This window comes from Myotis davidii, unplaced genomic scaffold (assembly GCF_000327345.1).
Source record: "Myotis davidii unplaced genomic scaffold, ASM32734v1 scaffold292, whole genome shotgun sequence".
Lineage (NCBI taxonomy): Eukaryota > Metazoa > Chordata > Mammalia > Chiroptera > Vespertilionidae > Myotis > Myotis davidii.
In genome coordinates this window covers 2,478,982-2,499,949 of record NW_006285042.1, presented here as the reverse complement: position 1 = coordinate 2,499,949, position 20,968 = coordinate 2,478,982, and the positions used below count along the sequence as shown (strand labels likewise).

Genomic DNA, 20,968 nt, shown 5'->3' with positions numbered 1-20,968 from the left:
GTTCCGCAGCCTGGCCTGCACCCTCTCCAATCCGGGACCCCTCAGGGGATGTCCGACTGCCTCTCACAATCCACGGTCCTAACCACTTACCTGCCTGTCTGCTTAATTGCCCCTAACCACCTCTTCCTGCCTGCTTGATTCCCCCTAACTGCTCCCCAACCGGCCTGATCGCCCCTAACCGCCTCTGCCTCACCACCCCCCCACCATGGCTTTGTCTGGAAGGACGTTCAGAAGATGTCTGGTCTAATTAGCATATTAACCTTTTATTAGTATAGATTACATGTTTACAAATGTAATTAGTTAGGTTAAGATGAGGTCATGTTGAAATAGGGAGGGCTCTTAACCCAATATGGCTGGTATATGTTTTATTCCTTCCCTAACTTCAGGGGAAAATCCCTACCTGGGGAAACAACCTTTCTCGGAGAGGTGACCTTGGTTAAAACACAGCACCAAGAAGGTGAGCAAACATATTAAGAACAGTATGCCATATATGCCAGGTCCCTTGAAACAGCAAGGATGGACCGGCTCCCGGCAAATGTAGATAATTTTAAATAAGTAAAAATCTACCTACTACTCTGAGTTATGCATTTTATTAAGTAACCCTATAGATGTATTTATACCTTATATGCACTACAATACTTTTCTCCTATATTAGAGAACTCCAACATTTATATATTCTGGGAAGAAACAAACCCCTGCTGTTTAAAGGCACTGAAGAGTGACCAAAATCTGGTTGAAACTAGGATGATGGACCTTGGAAGAAGAAATCTCACCAGGTAAGAACTACTTTTTTGTGGCTTTTCACCTGAGGGTACTAAACAGTCTATACAAAGGGAAGTACTGCAGAAAAGTGAGCCTTAAAATGTGTATATGAACCCCAACTAAATGTCTGTTTGGCACTGAACTATGCATGTACACTGGGAGAAGACTCTAGCGGGCCTTGAAGAAAGCAACAGCCTTAAAGATGAAAGAGCGGCAGTGTTTGAGTTCAGGCAAGTTAACTGCTTGTTATAAACAAGAATCAAGACTTCACAGAGGAAGATAATAGAATGCAGAGGAACTATAAAATTATTTATTTATCAACAATGAAAAGTAACACAAATATGGGGTAAGAAAAATGTGACCAAAGTCACGAGAAAGTCTATAGAAAAAGAACCCCAGAACAACCCATATATTGAAATTAACAGAAAATGACTTAACATCAGGTATTTTATCAGAGAACAATATAGTCATTATGAATTAAAGAGGAAAAACTCACCGGAGAAAAGAAAAATATAAGAGGGAATAGAAACAGATGGGACTAACAAAAAACAAATGGCAAAAGTGCTAGCTTAAATCTAGCTAAGCAATAATTTATTAAATGTAAATGTACTAAACACTATTTTAAAGATTGATGCTGTCATACTGAAAAAAAAAAAAACACCTATATGCTTTAAGACTCATATATGTTTAAAAGAGGAGGATGAAAATAGATATACCATGTAAATACCAAGCAGACAGAAGCTGAAGTGCTACTTTCAATAATAGACAATATAAAAATCATGACAAGGAATATTAACAAAGATAAAACAGGATATTTCATAATGATACAAAGGTTAGGCAATTAACCAAAGAAACAATTATAAAGGTGTATGTGCTTAATAAAGTTTCAAATAAACAAAAACAGAATTAGTAAATACTATATTAAATACTATATATTTTACAAAACTTTTTGGACATTAGAAGAGTTTGGTTCTAATCTCTCACTGCCCCAAATTTATGATTTTATATCCAATTTTCATGAATTTTGGACCTGATGGGAGAAACAATTATACGGTCCCTTTAGAAAACTTTAGATACTACTGAAAAATTATGATTCTACTAAATCATTTTACATAGAGAAATAAATACATACCATTATCATCTTCAATTCCAACAGGCCCTGCTTGAGGAGTCTCCCCATTCTTTAAACAATTATGGATATATGTTGCCTTCCACCTTGCATACTTTCTGTGTCTCACATTCTAAAAAGAAAAATATTTTTATTGATATTAAACTGCAGTAAAAAAGTCAAGCGAAAATATACATTTATGATAACTTATAACATATTATTGAGGTAAAAGCCAGTTTTGCATTATACAGCTCTGAAAGAGTCCAGCACACTCTCAATGTTACCACTGGGTTCTACCATCTTTCTAGGGCTCAACAGGCTTAATAAAAAGCTATCTTCCTCAAAACACATGTCTAATGGTTCTGAATTTCAGAAAAGGTCTGCAATGGAAATATGTGAGTATCCTTCGAGCAAAACTTGCAACTTATATGCACAGGGGAGAAATAGGCTAGACGGAATTATAAAATCCTATATAATAAAAGCTTAATATGCTAAGTGTCCAGTTGTCCGTTCAATCAATCAAACCATAATATGCTAATGATATGCTAAGGCCGCTCAACCGCTCCCTAAAATGTGCACTGACCACCAGGGGGCAATGCTCCATCTAGTAGGTTAGCCTGCTGTGGGGTCCGGCCAATCGGGACTAAGTGAGATGGATCGGACATGCCCTGGAGCCCTCGGACTGGCCAACCTCCTACGTCCCTCCCTGGCCCTGATTGTGCATCGATGGGGTCCCTTGGCCTGGCCTGCAACCCTCTCACAATCCAGGACCCCTTGGGAGATGTTGGAGAGCCAGTTTCGGCCCAATCCCATGGGAGAAGTACCGCTCAGCCAGAAGCCAGGCTCATGGCTGATGAGTGCAGTGGCAGTGGTGGGCTTCTCCCGCCACCGCGGCAGCGCTAAGAATGTCTGACTGCCAGCCATCAGTTGGACATCCCCCGAGGGCTCCGGGACTGCGAGAGGGTGCAGGCCAGGCTGAGGTACCACTCCCTGAGTGCACGAATTTCATGCACCAGGCCTCTAGTTAAATATAAAAAATAACAATAAATTGAACTATTTTCACTAGAGGAAAAAATAAATCTGTACAAATCTAAAAAAACTAACATGATGTACTGGTTAAAGCAAACAAACACTAAGACAGATAGCCAGGCAAACTTCACTTTTAACCTGTAGCATACTATTTACCAGCTCTGAGTCTCATTTATTTCAATTCCCAAAAGTAGAAAATAGTAAGTCATGGGATTGTTGTGAGAACTGAGAATATTAGTGAAGAACCCACTAGTTGCCTCTTCTTTCCTGACTTTAAAGTTTATGCTATATGCATAAAATAAGAAAAAAAATTGTTTTAAAAAATATGAGAGTAAAATCTGTCAGAATTTTGAATGGACTAGTGATTTTTCAGTTCATATAGTTAATGGACCTTTATGATACTCCTGGACCAGTGGTACTAGTATCAATTGGAAGCTTGTTAGAAATTAGAATCTTCAAGCCTGCATCACAATCTATATTGTAACAAGATCCCCAGAGGATCTGTATGTACATTAGTTTGAGAGAACAGTTTCATTATGTTGAAAACAGCTGTACTTTGCCTTTTGTAAAGATCCACCAAGTCACCAATGAGTACAAATATTGCATATAGTCTAGATATTTAGTTGAGTATTTTATGTTAGATTCTCTAGATGCTACAGATTAGTATACAGACACTGAAAGAGTAACCCACCAAATTACTGAATTTGTGCCATATTTAATTTCCCTTTCCTTATCAAAATATACTCTTATATACTCCATTATAAAAAAGATCCTATAGCCCAGCCTGTGGTTCAGCTGTTGAGCACTGACCCAGCAATCAAGAGGTCCCAGGTTTGATTCCTGGTCCAGACACATGGCAGGGGTTGTGTGCTTGATCCCCAGTAGGATGCATGCAGGAGGCAGCCAATCAATGATTCTCTCTCATCATTGATGTTTCGATCTCTCTGTCTCTCTTCCTTCCTCTCTGAAATCAATAAAAATCTATTTTTTAAAAATTCTACTTCTGTACTTTTTTTGGCTCAGTAAAACAAGAGGTCATAATATTTTTGCCCTGGCCGGTCTGGCTCAGTGGATAAAGTGTCGGCCTGTGGACTCAAGGATCCCAGGTTTGATTCCACTCAAGGGCATGTACCCAGGTTGCGGTCACGTCCCCAGTGGATGGTGTGCAGGAGGTAGCTGATCGATGTTTTCTCTCATTGATGTTTCTAACTCTCTATTCCTTTCCCTTCCTCTCTATAAAAAAATAATAAAAAAAGTCATAATATTTTTATCATTTCAACTCAACCGTTAATATCATCACGAGGAATTTGGCTTTCATAATAATTAAGGTCCAACTTCATTTAGTAGTTTCCCTGACTCAGTCCTTTCTACAAGAATCCTGGCTCCTTCTACAGATGGTATTTAGAACCCAAAATCAGACACTGGGGGTGCTCACTCTACTGATGCATCACTGCTTCCAGGACCTTTCAGCATAGGGACATAGGAACTTTGTCTCATTACATGTATACACAAAGCTATTATACATGCTGTATACACACAAATGCATGCATATATTGTATATACACACATTTATAGTATACATATATATACACCATCTACATACATATATCCATTTTTCTCTATTTATCTAATACATTTAAAAGCATAATATGGACATTTCCAGTTCCAATCCAACACAATACAATGTAGTATTCTCCCATCCCATATTTTAAGTTCTTTGTCCAGAAGTGAGAAACCTGGCTCGCTTAATATACTTACTCATTTGCTTAATCCTATACACAGTGGTTCTCAACCTTCCTAATGCCGTGACCCTTTAATACAGTTCCTCATGTTGTGGTGACCCCCAACCATAAAATTATTTTCGTTGCTACTTCATAACTGTAATTTTGCTACTGTTATGAATCGTAATGTAAATATCTGATATGCTATATGTGTTTTCTGGTGGTCGCGACTCACAGGTTGAGAACCGCTGATATATAGAGTAAGCAGTTTTAGAATTGATAACCTAATACCATCAAGAAAAACCAAACCTACAAACAAGAGTTCAATATTTAACTATTATTTTGGGGTAAAACTGACATACCTTGAGATAAATAAATCTTAATGTATATAATTTGATGGGCTTTGAAAGACAGATATGCCTGTGTAAAACATACTATTGAATTATAACATTTCTAGTTCCCCATAATAATGTTCCTTCATATTCCTTTTCAGAACAAATTTCCTTTGCCCCTCCACCTCCAACAAACATCCTAATTTTTTCACTAGAATTTGTCATTATATGTAGGGAATCATCCAATTTGCACTGAGTTTTCTTTTACTCAGCATAAAATCCACAATCCACAAGATTCGTTCATGTTGAAGGATAGATCACTAGTCCCTTTTGATATTTTAGTAATAGTACAATTTATCAATTCCTTTGTTGGTGGACAACTGGGTTATTTCTAGCTTTGGGCTATTATGAATAAAGTTCCTATGAGCACTCCTGAACAAGTCTTTTTCTAGACACATGTTTCCATTTCTCTTAAATAAACACCAAGGAGGAATTACTGGGTAAAAAGGTAGATGTGTTTAACTTAATAAAAATCTGCCAAATCTTTTCCCAAAGTGGTTATAATGTCTAACATTTTCACCAAGCAATGTATGAAAGCTCTTGTTTTTCTACATTCTTGCCAATATTTGATGTGGCTCGTCTATTCATTTTAGTTAATTTTACTGTTTTTAAACTATTCTACTGATGGGGGGGGGGCATTAAATCTCTAAGTATGACTATGAATTTATGTATATTTTTATTTCTATCAATTTTTGTGTCATATAGTTTACAACTGTTATTTTGGTACACAGATACTTTTAACTGTAATATCTTCTTGATGAATTGAATGCTTTATTACAAAATATCCCATTTTACCTCTGGTAACACATATTAAAGTTCCTTTTGTCTAATACTAATATAGCCACTTGGAATTTTATTTACTCAGCATTTGCATTAACTATTTTCCCTTCTTTTACTTATAAAACATCTGTGTCTCAGTATTTAGAGTGTCTCTTGTAAACAACATAAAGTTTGAGCTTGTTTTTTTAAAAATCTAGTTTGAAAATCTCTACCTTATAGTATTAGTCCATTTACATTTGTGGTACTTACTGATACAGCTGTATTTAGGCCTAAAATTTGCTATTTGTTTTATATTAGTTCCATCTGTTTTTGTTTCTCTCTCCACTCCTTCCTTCTTTTGGCATAATTATAATATTTTTTATTTAAACAGGTATATGTCTTTATAAAAATAAAAAATATAGTTTTTTATATATTTATGTACATAACATGTCCAATGTACTTCCTTTCTCCCTATAAATCCAAGCTACCATCCGGTATTATTTTCCTACAGACTGAAAAACTTCCTCTCTGCTGGTTAGTAACTTAGCTCTATCGTGCAGATTTGATAGCAATGAGTTAATCTGCCTGAAATGTCTTTTATTTTACCTTGATTTTTTTTGAAGGATACCTTTCCTCAAAGAATTCTGAGTTGAAAGGGATTTTTGGTTGTTTTTCTTTCAGTACTTTAATTGTGTCAATTTCATTCTCTTCTGCCCAACACTTCTTTAAAAAAAAATGAGAAATCAACCATCCTTCAAAGCATTTTTACCTTGTGCAGAATTTTTACCTTGTGCAGAATGTGTTCTTTCCCAAGACTGCTCTTTTCAAGGTCTGCTCTCATTACTGAACTTCACTGCTATGACTATGACGTCCTCAGATATGGTTTTCATTACATTAGCCTTACTTGGCGTTCACTGAGCTTCTTGGATCCATAACTTTTTCACACAATTTAGAAAATCTATGGTCACTATTTCTTCAAAATCTTTTTTTCTACATTTTACTTCTACTCTCTTTAATGGGACTCCAAATACACATAATGGGACTCCAAATATAGCTAGTAGCAATACATAATGGCCATCTATTTCTAAATACATTAATCTTAAGCAAATATATGATTGAGCAGTTTTGAATAATTTCCATTAAAATTTTAATGTATTTGCTGATGTCCTCTCTAAATGTAGTACACTAGACCAGTGGTTGGCAAACTGCGGCTCGGCAAACTGCAGCTTGCAAGCCACATGCGGCTCTTTGGCCCCTTGAGTGTGGATCTTCCACAAAATACTGGCTCTTCCACAAAATACCGACTTTTGCGCATGGGCCACGAAGTTTCAATCGCACTGTACGTGCGCGCCCGCAAGTGGTATTTTGTGGTATTTTGCTATGACAAACACTGGCGCCAGGCCAGCCAAGGCGGGTGTGATGTGATTGGTTGGGGGGCCCCGCCATCGCCCCACAGAGGGAGGCCCAGGCCACTCTGTGGGGCAATCAATGGGGGGGCTCCGTGATCGATTGCCTCAAAGAGGGAGGCCCAGGCCACCAGCTGGCTGGGCAATCGATCGGGGGTTGGGGAGTATTTTGCTATGACAAACACTGGCGCCAGGCCAGCCAAGGCGGGTGTGATGTGATTGGTTGGGGGGCCCCGCCATCGCCCCACAGAGGGAGGCCCAGGCCACTCTGTGGGGCAATCAATGGGGGGGCTCCGTGATCGATTGCCCCAAAGAGGGAGGCCCAGGCCACCAGCTGGCCGGGCAATCGATCGGGGGTTGGGGACTCCACGATCACCCCAAAGAGGGAGACCCAGGTCACCCTCTGTGAGGCAAATCGATCGCAGAGCCCCAGCCGGGTGGGTGGTGCCTCCCTCTGCTCGGCGATTGATAGAGGAGCCCCATGATTGATTGCCCAAAGAGGGAGGCCCAGGGCACCGGCCAGCGACGCCGTGGCGGGTGTGTGGGGCCGGCCATTGATTGCCATGCAGAGGGAGGCACAGGCCAGCCAAGTGATCGCACTCCAGTCTGTTGCCTGCAGGGGGAGGCGACCAGTAGTGGGGGAGGGGAGGGCAGCGCTGCACAGATGGCATGCAGTGGCAGCAGCGGGAGCTGGGCCAGCTGCTGGCAGCTGGGGGAAGGAAACCCCTGATAGGCCCTGATCACTGGCCAGGCCTAGGGACTCTACCTGAGGGGTCCCAGATTGTGAGAGGGCGCAGACCAGGCTGAGGGACACTCCACCCCCAACCCATGCACGAATTTTGTGCACCGGGCCTCTAGTAAATGTATAATACAAAAGAAAGCCTCTCAATAATGTTGATCATAAGTAGAGTAATCAAGAGGATATAGTAGGAAAATAGTATGTTTTGAACATTTCTTGCTTTAAAATATAAAATTAAAGTATATTCTTGTGACTCTACTTAAAACTGGGACACTAAATCCAAGAAAGCTATAGGAATATGAGAAGTTTGCATTACAAAAGTTTAACTAAATACTAAGATTTAGTATTTAGTTGGGCACAGTTAAAAGAGTTCAATACATAGACCTAAAACAGAGGTAGAGAGTTGAAAATCAGAACATTAGCAGACAAAATACACATATATAAACAGCTAAAGACTAAAGAAAATACAGACTTTGCTTAGTTCTGTGTAACCATGAGTAATGACACGAAATTAAAAGGGAAAAAAATCAGGAAGTAGACCAAAATGCTGTAATTGAGACATATTACATTTCAGAAGAGTTATGAAAGAAGTTCTATGTAAACAGGTCTGAACATTATTTCCAACTACAGGTAAAAAAATAAAAAGCTAACTATAAGAACTTTTGAAAAATTAACTAATTAGCACTGTATTTACTGTGTGTGAATTGCACTTAATGCAAAAGAAGAGTAGAATAGAATAAGACAAAGTTCCCTTTTTAAGAACTTGCAGTATAACTTATTCCAAAATATAACATATAAAGCCCAAGTCAATACATTTATAGTGTAATGTCCATATAGTTGAGACTCTAAAGGTGGAAGAGTTACGAAAACGGAGAAATTCTTATGAGGTCTAGAACAATGTAGCTAAGAGTAAAGGCAATGCAATGCAAGCAGGCTAAAATCACAAAGTCCCCAGCAGTAAAAGCTGGGAGGTTGGTAAGCAGGCTGGCCTGACAAACATGAAATGGGATTGGTAAGAAAGTACCACAAGTAAGATAAACCTGCACAATGTCTGAAAATGAAAAGTCCCTATGGGTTCTTCAGTAAAACAATCACAGTGAAGACTAGATTGCATGAAAAAAGAATGAAAAATAGTATAAACTCTATTTTTTTAAAAAGTAAAAATAATTTATTTAGAAGACTAAAAATATTTATGTACAAATGTCATACACAGAAGGCCTTAGGTGTTTAGCTTGCTCACTCTGACACTATTGCTATGCTACCTTTTCTTCTCCCTTCTCCCTTCTCCCTACTAGAATTTGTTCTGACCTGGTTGATGACTTACTTTTCTAATCTGAGGTCCATTATTCTCTTTTGTCTGCCTGGTACTCTCCATAACCGTACTGAATTATCTAAAGCTTCCCATAGTTTCTTTGATTTTCTAGTATTGTGCCACATACTAGTACAACAGAGGGGGAAAGAAATCCAGGTCAGGAATAGGAAACGGGAGTAGAAAGGGAGTTAAACAGAGTGGACATACTGGGCCTTCAGAATATAAAATGTGCCACCCATTGAGAAGCATTTCAGGTTTCCACACTCCAGGTTTCAGTTTCCCCTTATACTACTCTGTCTCATGAAAACTGGACAGCAGTGGCTCTCAATGGGCACTGTCCCATACGTTAACAGGGGTCCTCGAACTTTTTAAACAGGGGGCCAGTTCACTGTCCCTCAGACGGTTGGAGGGACTATAGTTAAAAAAAAAACTATGAACAAATTCCTATGAAAACTGCACATATCTTATTTTGAAGTATAAAAACAAAATGGGAACAAAAACAATATTTGTATTTGCATGTGGCCGTAGTTTGAGGACCCCTGCATTAGAAGGTGTTATCTGAATTACTGGGGAATGCTGTGTAGGCAAGGGCCAGGAATGCTTGGTGTTTTGAAATAAAAGGAAATCACATAATAAATTGTCTCATGTTCAGCACAACTTTGAAATGTCCTGCATAACTCTGCCAAAGCAAAAACTCAGCTTATAATCATCAACTCTAGAACCTGATTTTTTTTACATACAAACATAAAAAAATTTTTGCACAGTTTTGATATATTGTTTTATAAAAATGCAAATATCTCATAGATTATACTTTATTTTGTTTGGAACTTTACTATCTGCTCATCACTTCGAAAAAATCGTTTTCAGAAAGCAATGTTCTTCATAGATATCAAATCACCAGTATAAGAAGCCTTTATCAGTCTCATTATGGCTTTCCTTTTTTTTTTTGTTTTCACCCTATCTCTTTCTAGATTAATATCCCCCTCTTAGAAGACAAATTTTCTTGTGACAGTAAAACAACACTGAATTCACAGCAATGGTTGTCACTTAGCCTCAATTTACTCATGTATAAAATGAATATGCACTCTATCTCATAGTGATTATGAGAACCTAATAAATATGAAGTACTTTGTAAAACATCATGTTCTAAATGTATTTTACAATAGAAACAAGTCATAAACAATATTTGAGTAGAAATGAAATAGGAAAAGACCTTAAAAAGTTTCTGCCTCTGTTTACAAATAACAGTGAAGAAACTTAACAGCATACAGGATTAGTAGTATTTAAATCCTTAATAAAATCAAACTCAAAACCTGTGCTGCCCAATACTAAATTTAAAGAACTTCCTACAAAAATATATTAAAAATAATTTTATCTTGTTTATACTTTAAAAAGTGTAGTAAATTAAAATTAAAAATTTTCTTACATTACATTTCTTATGAACATGCTGCTCTAAGTAAACACTGTCATAATAAAACTGGTAAACAGCAACAATACTGACCTTTAGCTATTAAGACAATAAAAACTATATACTCACTTCATCAGTAAGTTCTCCAAACACAGTTATGACATCTATTAAAAGACTTGCTGTATAGAAGGACTTGATCATGTTTCTGGAAGAGAAAAGAGAACTGGTCTAGTTTAAAGGAAAAACATAATGATGTAGAATTAGTTATGTAGCTATAAAAAAATTCCAATGTTTATAAAAGCATTCTGAAATTATTTTAAATAAAATCAGATTTTAGGAACACATTGGAACTCCTCTTATAAAGTTATCAGGAGAAAGAAACAACACTAATACTACACGTAAATATGGTACAGTAAGGTTTTATAGTATACACTTGATCTTGAATAATGTAATTACAGTACTATCTAAAAGCATATCAAGCCATGTGCATTTTTTTTGCATTTAAATCTTATTATTATAATAATGACAAACCATTTGAATTAGTGGAATGGGAGTTTTTAAAATCAGCATCATTGAACCAGACTGTTTTATGTCTAAAATCAACTCTTACATTTTCAGCACTGTTAAAGAACTAGTTAGAGTATATTTCCTGAGAAAATAAATCTGCCCTGGGTGTTCTTCTTTTAGTCATTTTCTCTAAAAAGACGGGATTGCATCTGATACTCAAAATCATTCTAGATTCTACAAGTAATTTTTAAATATTTAAATCATTAATCAGGAAATCAGAAAGTGTTTAATGCAAAATTGGATTATTCTGGTTTAGAGTAACTAAACTTATCATTTTTATTTTCCTCTTTCTTTACTTACTTGTGAAATCGTGCAGCCCGATCTTCATTATCTGCATACAAAAACATTTTCAAAGCATAATTCTCCAAATGGGCACAACCAACTATTTCTTGAGTAACAGCTTCATTATCACCCAACTGTTTCTTAAGCTAAAAGAAAATCAAATGCAAAGCTTATGATTTTGGACTTACAGAAATGTATACTTAAGTACAAATTATCCTAACAATCATTTTAAATGAATGATTTATATGCATTTCAGTAAAAGATGTATCAATGAAACCCTGCAAAGAAAAATCACACTGTCTTAGCCTAAGGTATTTAAAACACAATCCAATGTTCACAAAATTCTGATTATACATACGATAACCTGAAAGTATCATTTATTTCTAAAAAACAAAATAACCAAGAATAGAAAGATAACACATCCAATTAGCTACTTTAAAGCATCAAATATTTCAAAATAATATATTATCCAATGCACAATCAGGTATCCTAAAATGAAATTAAAATTTATTTCCTAATCATATAAGTTAAAATTTTAATTTATTCCCATTTCAATTTCTTATCAAATAAAACAATACTAAAAAGGATCACTATATCCTAAAATGGTATCTTTCAGAGCCCATGTATAAAAAGGGAGGTCTTATCCTAAGTAAGGTATAGATGAAAAACTTGGAATTGGATTATAAGTTTTTTAAATTTAGAAAAGCAGAAACCTCAAATCAATACAATTTAAAACTGTGTAAATTTCCAGTCAGTATATCCCTTTCCTAAGCATATAATAATTTAAAGTATTTAAAAATCAAACTAAATTCCTACATTATACTCAGACGGTCACACTGAAATAAATGACCTTCTGGAATATTATATCTTAGCACCACACTACTGTTTTAAAACTGCTTTTATCAAAGACATTATAAAATAAAAAATTATATTTAAAAAAGGCTTCAGGATTTTCCATAAAATCAATGAAGTAAATACTCTCAACAAAATAATTTAATGTCCAGAGGGATTTAATGTTGAAATTTAAGGACATTTTTAGCTATGATTATCCTAAACAAAAATAGAAAAAGCCTGAATGTAATACTAATTACTATATCCAAACTGTGACATCATTTAATTCTATATTAATTCTAGAGGCAGATTTAATTCTAGAAAAAAGTTTAAAATATCCAGCAGCAAAAATATACTAAAAGTTTTCAAAATGTGATATAGACATTTTATTAGGTAGATGTGCTCTCACCATGGAATAAACTCACTCTACTTGTTATTTAATTTAGATACTAATAAATCCTGATGAGTCACTTTATAAATGTGATTTTACACTTTGCTTATTATAAAGAACTGAGTTCTGTGTTATCCAAAAGCTATTATTTTACCTACTAGAGGCCCGGCGCACGAAATCATGCGCGGGTATGGTCCCTAGGCCTAGCCTGCGATCAGGGTCATCTTCCCCAGCTGCTGGCAGCTGGCCCCGCCCTCCGCCGCCACCCACCCGGGTTCCCAGTATGCCACTGGGCGATGGGAGCCTGATGGCCAGTGGGGAGGGACCAATAGGTCGGCCAGTCCTGCCTTCTCACTGGCCAGACCCCCGCCGCAGGTCGGCCTGTGTGTGGGGCAACCAGTGGAGCGGGGGCCTTGGCCTGGTGCCGCCCGCATCCCCCGCCACCCACCCAGGTTTCCCGTTTGCCATCCGGTGATAGGAGCCTGCTGGCTGGGGAGAGGTGGTCAGTGTACCTCATAGTACTGGTCGAGTGGTTGTTCTGGCATTATGATCGCTGGGCTTTTATTATATAAGATTATTGTTATACTGAGAAATTAATAGGGGTATATTCTATATAAAATGTCTGTTAAAGATGAATTTCACAAATATATCACTATGTGTAAGACACATTCTCCTTCCTGCCATATAACCTCATCCTCAAAAAAAATACTGTAATTTTTCCTGCACTGATAGAAGCAGTGTTAGAAGTGCAAGGCCAATAGAGGCAATAGAATGCCATTGCTGCCTATGTTTTCATCAGCTATAATGACATTGCTGATTACTGCCAAGGGAAAAAACTACACAAATGAAATAAAATAGCATTTTAAACATTAACCAGAAAATAAATTCTGTTTAACTCACAGTTTCTAACTGATCCATTAGCTTTGATAAAAATTTACGACATTCAGGAGTTTTACTATCAATCTTCATTCCAGTTTGCATCGCATATAAACGACCTAAAAAAGGGAAAATAATTTAAATAATTTAATTTTTAACATCTTTTGTTGACTGAATTTTTAAAATGTTTCATCGAATAAATCATTTAACATTTAAGTAAACTTAGAAATAAAACCCCGATTTACTAGGAATCTTAATTACAAATATAAAGAACACAAAATATTATTCTAACAAATTCTTAGCAAGTAAGGCATTCTCTTTTTGGCATGTTAAAAAAAAAAAAAAAAAAAGACTAGGTTCTAGGCCGGGGTGGGCAAACTTTTTGACTCGAGGGCCACAATGGGTTTTTAAACTGGACCGGAGGGCTGGAACAAAAGCATGGACGGAGTGTTTGTGTGAACTAATATAAATTCAAAGTAAACATCATTACATAAAAGGGTACGGTCTTTTTTTTTTTTTTTTAGTTTTACTCATTTCAAATGGGCCGGATCCTGCCCGCGGGCCGTAGTTTGCCCACGGCTGTTCTAAACTGTCAAAGGGACCTATAATTTAATTGGTTAGTTGGGGTACTCAGAAAAATAACCCATATGTAGAAAACCATGTGCCAAGTATCAGATAAGTGATGTTGATAAAATATACAATATGGGCTGGAATGATGGGAAATGTGATTTAAGTTGAGGCTAATAAAAAGAACTGTTTTAACTATTTTTATGTACACATATAAAAATATACTCTCTCTAAAAGAATTAATGAAAACATTAGAGATAAAGCTAAAGCTAACAACTCTCTAATAGCTTTTCCAATGGTAAGAGCTGTGAATAGGTTAGTGGCAATTGTTATCACTGGTGTGTACATATATCATCTGTAATTTACTCTTACATTCAACAATATGTTTTGGAGGTCTATGTTCATGCTATAGTGCTCCACAGTATGGACACATCATTTTAACTAAAGCACATTTAGGTTGTTCTCAGATTTTAATTATTATAAATCATGTTGCCCTATCATACCTTTTTTGTGCATACATTCAAGTTCCCTGAGGTAAATATCAAGAAGTGGGATTCCTGGGTCATAGCATGTGTACCTTTTTCACTTTGAAAGCTACTCTTGAACTGTCCTCCAAAACAGGTTACTACACTAACATGCAGTTATACCTGCAATATATAAAAGCCTTCATTTCCCTCAAACTCATAAAGAACTGTTATTACTAAACTTCCTGTCAATCTGAATTGAAAGTGGTATCTCACTGTTTGGTTTTGCATTTTCCTGACTACTAAATAGGGGTTAGATATTTACTGGATAGCCCTATATCCTCCTTTATGAATTAGGACTATCTATCTACCTATCTATCTATCTAAAAGGCTAAACTTAGAAATAAAATATGCAAAGTGTCCCCTTGGGAGTTCAACCAGGAGTTCGATCACTCGCTATGACGAGCGCTGACCACCAGAGGGGGTGCGCAGAACAAAGGAAGGTCCCAGCCAGCAGCCTGAAGGCCCTGATTGGTCCTGATCGGCCCTGATTGCAGGCCAGGCCTAGGAATCCTAGTTTCGTGCACCGGGTCTCCAGTGTATCAAAATAAAAGAAAAAACTTCCACTAAATTTTCTATTGGGTTATTTGCTTTTTAACAAATTGGCTTCTGGCTGTTCTTTATAGAGTATGAAATAGGAACATAATGTCTTTTTTCCCCCAAATGGAATCTTGTGAACACTATCCTCATTCCCTGTTTTACTTTACTCTTCAGCGTTAATCATCTTCTATTTATTTATCCTGTCTCTACTACTCCAACTAGAATTTAAACATGATGACCGCAATTTTAATCTATTTGGTTTGCTGGTGTATCCCTGGCATCCAGGCTAGTACTTGGCCTTCAATAAACATTTTCTGAATAGATAAGAGAATAGCTCATTTTGCCCCACTAATTTAAATGCCATTTTTATCATTCATTATCATATATTAAGTTTCCAATTCTGTATACTGTCCATCTTGCTTCCCTAGCCTAGGGGGTCTATCACTGCTTTATTTACTAGTTTATAACGGCTTGGTACTCTCAGGATTTTCAATTCAATTATGTCTACCTGAGCATACCATCTTTAAAATATGTATTAATATACACACACTACTGTGTATATTCTGTGTGTTTTTAATTTAAAAACTTATCGGAAGGAACTACATTTTCATGCTTAGGTTTAGAGTTTAAGGTTTAATTTATTATTATATTTATTTCCACAAATCAAATTTAAGGGTTTTATCCATCTAGGGATTAACAAGAGGGGAAAAGAAATTGAGTTCCATAAGTACTGTACAGATATATACTGCCACACAGTGAAAAAACATGGTGTTTCATTTTCACTGCACAGGACCCAGCACTGGATGTCACTTGGACACAAAAACAGACATATGCTACTTTAAAATGCAGAAAAGCATGTTTTTGTTTAAGTATCCATTGCTTTAATCACAAATGTGACCAAGTTTTCTTTCTTTTCTCCTTCTTTTAACTAGTCATGTTTCTTTAGCAAGTTGTCTTGGTCCTTTTCCCCTTATACCTATTAGGTTTTAAAAATCAATTCCCCCATTCCACCAGGCTTTTTAAAGCATGGTTGAATGCCCTCCCCTTTTTAAACCAATCATATTTCTTTTAAGTTCTATGCCTGTTTTAGTCAGCTTTTTTCCTTAAAATGAACTGAACTCCCCAAGACTTCTTTTTAAGCTGTTAGGTATTTTCTTCCAGCATTTTTGTTGCATTTATTTTATTTTATTTTTTTAATGCATCATGAGCTCTTTAGATAAACATATAGGCTGCAAATACTATGTGGTCTTTCAATTTTTGCATGTTGTTTTAAAACAGAGAGGCTTCAAATACTTATGTATTCAAGGCTATTATTGTTTTCCCCTATCAGTTGTAAGCTTGGAAAGTTCTTTTATTTGCAAGGACTTGATATTCAGTTGTACAATATTTCTAGTTGTTTTTATGGTTTAATATTTCAAATATAACTTTTTAATTTGCATTTCCCAAGTTATTGGCACTTAAGATCTGTGTTCCTTCTTTAATATAGGTAATTTAACTTTTTATGTTTCCTGCCTATTTGATTTTGCTGGGATCTCAGATCAAATGTCATCCTATGTAATAAAAGGGTAATATGCAAATTGACCCTAACAGTGGAACTACCGGGAGCATCTGGTCGCTATAATGTGCACTGTGACAGAGCTAAGGATGTCCAACTAACAGCTTGGGAGAAGGCCTAAGCCATTAGTCGGATATCCCCCGAGGGCTCCTGGGCTGCCAGAAGGATGTCTGACTGCCAGCTTAAGCCGTCAGTTGGACATCCCCCGAGGGGTCCCAGACTGTGAGAGGGCACAGGCTAGGCTGAAGGACCACCCTCCCCCAGTGCATGAACTTTCGTGCACCAGGCCTCTAGTCTCCTTATATGATATCTATAATTGATATAAATTTTTCTTCCCCAAATTTAATCTTACTATGTCTTACTGTATTACCAAAATTTTCTAAGAAATTTTTAAGTATTATTACTCTTTATTTTTAAGTGGAAGGCTTTTTTTAGTTAATAGAAATTGTTAAAATATAAATTGAGGCATATTTAAAAAATTAACTCATCTGGATAGGTGACCAAAATGTTAAAAAACACATTTCACTGCATTCTCACTTTTCTCAAGTATAAATGGTATTTTCTTGTCCCAACCTAATCCATACCCTTCCCCAAGACCCCATTTCTTCTACTGTATCCCTTGGAACTGCTTCATAATCATCTCCTCGGATTCCTTCTCTCTCTTTTTGTTTTAACTAAAACCTGAATGTCACTTGAAGAAATCATTTGCAGTCCTCTCCAGAATTTTTAATTCTCTTACATTCCTCCTATGTCAGGATTGGCAGGTATGACCGGTTTTCTCCTTGTACCCCCCTGCTATTTATGTTCCTATTTTCTCAATGTCTTCTAAACATGCTGGTCTAGGGCTCATGCTACCCTCCTCCACTTGATCTTATTATGCTTGTAATCATCTATGGACCTCCTTGTTTTTCCATCATAACCCCTATTCACACAGATAATACTTGTGGTAGAGACTGCAAACTGCCTTTTCACATCTATTCTTCCCATCTTCCTTACTAACAAGACCCCTACATTATTAGGGAGTTGTAATGTACCCAGCCAAAATAGTACATTTCCCAGGATTCCTCAAAGCAAACTATGGCCATGTAACTAAGACTAATATCATTCAGTCAGAAATTGTTGGGAGAGACTTCTGTAAAGTCACCTTTAAACAGAAAATGATAGCAGGGGAAAGATCTGACGGACCCTCTCCCTATTCTCTTCTCTACTGCCTGGAATAAAAATGGGATGGCTGAAACTCCAGCGACGTCTTGGACACAAGCAACCTTGGAAATGGTAACCACATGCTGGTTTTAGATTTGAAATTGAATGTGATTCCCTAATGACTTCATGGAATTTGCATACTGGCATTGGGTACTGCCAATACCAAACTTTCTTTTAAATGAGAAAGTAAATTGTATTTTACTTAGTCATTTTTTTTTTTTTGGGGGGGGGGTTCCTGTGATTAGAAAGCAAATCTAATTCGAATGCTTACCCAGTACCACGTTCTCAATTCTTACTGACCCTGATCTCCAGTAATTCTATCTACTCTCCCTTACATGCCAGCCATTCCATTATTAATTTACCATCACAAACTTCCAAAATCAGTAGATCAAACACTGACTATAAACACAATATCCCTTTTTCCAACATTCAACTATGCCTCTTACAACAGGCTTCCAGTTCACTTGGTATCTCCCTACCTCTTCATGATAGTCTTCTCATCTTCAATGTCCTTCTACAACCAGCTTTGATTTTATAGTATATTTTTCTAGAACATTACTATCCTATTTCCTCCTATCCCTGAATCATTTTTTACATCCCTCTGGTAAAAGCACGCTCATATATAAAGCCATCTATTTTTTCCCTCTATATCTACATGCAAACTGCAGAGACCACTGGCATATTAGCATCATTATAAAGATCATAATTATCAAGTAAGTTTAATACCCGCCTTCCCAATCTCCCAAATGACTATCTCAAAGAATTTGAACATCATTAAAAACAAAATGACCCAAAAAGACACAGAAAATTTGAGAGATTATTTGTTATCTATATACAATACTGACCAACATGGTAGAACATGATAACATTAGTTCTGTACTCACATGAAATACAGTACTGACAGTTTCATTTCCCAGGTCTTTCTCCTTATTTTCTAACCACAGTAGTGAACACTATGTGAATCCTACCATCCAGAGTGTAGTTAGCCACTTGGTAGACCAACTTTGGGGATAAATGGCTATCAAGCACAGGTAATGGCCCAGATCATATGAAATGAGGTTGATTCCTAGGTTCACCTTGGGTTTAGTGGCAGTCATCTCAGAACTTAACCATTAAGCAGACATGCAGAAAATTAATCCAGCATTTTCTTGCTACCTTGTACAAGAAATGTGTTCCTATGTGAAAAGCACAATTTTCAGTTTCAGATTTATTACTCTTCATTTCTATTGTTGCTTACAATAAAAATGGTGGTGAAAGTCTATCTGTCTATCTCCTTTGAGGCAAAAATCAAATAATTCCCATTTTGCTATCATCAAAACCATGATCAACAAATACCAGCTTCTTGTCCTTTAAAGGTTAACCTCAGTACAGATGGCTGATTCCTGAAATACACTGTAATGACAACATAGTTACTGGTTTTTCCAAATGCATTTTTTTCTTGGTTTACATGCATATTTAGTCTTTGCAATTACAAGAACATTATTATACAGTAACACTTTTAAATGAAGAAATGGATCATCTCAGAATCGGAAAGATTTAGGACAAAAATTGGGCTGCCTTTATATTTTTAAATATCTTATGTGGTTTACAAGTCTTAAGTACAGAAAATGTATCATAAGACGCATTCTGTAAATGGAAGCGAAAAGAACTTAAAATCTACTTATGAAAATTAATAAAGATCTTTTTGCCATAGGGATGGAAAAAAGAATCACATTCATATAGAACTCTATTCAATACAAGTAACTCATTGTAGCAGCAGCATGATGAAAAATTAATGTCTAATATGGAAATTACCTACTAAAACAGCATAAATGTGTAGCTAAAATCACGTATAAAGAAATATATTTGATTCATTTCATCAAGGAAATGTGTTTATTTTAATGAATAAATATTATTTGAAGATGAGAAATGAGGCATATTTGCAAAAGGATTAAATACTTTCCAACTCAATTTTAATTTCATGTGAGGCATTTGGTGACATTTACTAATCCTGAAGGTATGTGTCATTCAAAGTTCCATAAAATCTAAACATTAACATTCTAACACATCCTTGTTTATATGTAAGGAATATAAAAATATGAAATGCATGATAAATATACACAAAAATCATACATTAAAAGCAATTGTGAAGAGTGATACTTGAATAGGTTCATCAATGTGGCACTCAAATAGGAATTATTATGGTATAGATTGATGTCTAAAGCAAATTGTATTACAATAAATAGAACTGAATATATTACACTATTTATATGTACATTGTAAATATTTGCTATATGGTTAGTATTACATTTTGTGTAGGGACTTTTGAACCCATAAAGAAAAATAAGTCAATAGCCCAATGAGATCAAATAATGAAAAAATAACAGAAATAGTAGATGACATTAAAATATTAGGAAACAATTATAAAACATTTTAAAGGAAACCATGTATAAAGTGAGGAGATAAATAGAACACATACAAAGGAATATAAATGAAACTTCTAGAGATGAAAAATATAACATATGAAATAAAAAATTTACTGGATAAGTTTAAACACCACAGAAGAAAAGATTTGTGAACTTCAGAATACAGCAATAGAAACTACTCAAAAAAAAAAAAAAAAAAAAGCAGGGAGAAACGGATTGAAAACAAAAGAAGAGCAAAACTAGAGTCTCACTGAGGTGTGGGAAATATCAAGTGTTCTAATACATATGTAACTGGATCCCTCCCACCCCCATAAGGGTGGGAAAATGTGGCAAAAAAAAATACTGAAAGAAAAAAAATACAAAATAAAATCTTTTTGCACCAAAAATATCTTTCAAAAATAAAAATAAAAGTTAATTTCACAAAATAGAACAGAATTCATTGTCAGCAAGCCTCATAAAAAATTATAAAGTTCTTGCCCAGCTGGTGTCGCTCAGTGGTTTACCATTGACCTATGAACCAGGAGGTCATGGTTCAATTCCTGGTCAGGGCACATGTCCGAGTTGTGGGCTCGGTCTCCGGTGTGAGGCGTG

General features: G+C 36.1%; 1 protein-coding gene and 1 long non-coding RNA gene across 4 annotated transcripts in view; both read right to left on the bottom strand.

Moving 5' to 3' along the window:
* The window catches only part of VTA1 (vesicle (multivesicular body) trafficking 1), a 47,738-nt gene that overhangs the window by 18,381 nt on the left and 8,389 nt on the right, over positions 1-20,968 (bottom strand). The window contains exons 1-5 of one of the 3 annotated variants that reach the window (XM_015558505.1): positions 19,210-19,317; positions 13,608-13,702; positions 11,504-11,631; positions 10,766-10,841; positions 1,895-2,003 (exon numbers count right to left, since the gene is read on the bottom strand). In XM_015558505.1, coding sequence (XP_015413991.1) covers positions 1,895-2,003; positions 10,766-10,841; positions 11,504-11,631; positions 13,608-13,702; positions 19,210-19,294 — 493 coding nt within the window. In that variant the 5' untranslated portion in view covers positions 19,295-19,317. Of the gene's footprint in view, positions 1-1,894; positions 2,004-10,765; positions 10,842-11,503; positions 11,632-13,607; positions 13,703-18,975; positions 19,046-19,209; positions 19,318-20,968 lie in introns of those variants that run through there. The other 2 variants (XM_015558506.1, XM_006755375.2) reach the window with 2 other exon arrangements.
* LOC107181781 lies at positions 6,441-8,421 on the bottom strand. Its single transcript, XR_001512486.1, has 2 exons — positions 8,389-8,421; positions 6,441-6,494 (listed from the first exon to the last, which is right to left on the bottom strand). It is a non-coding gene; the product is annotated as an uncharacterized LOC107181781 (long non-coding RNA).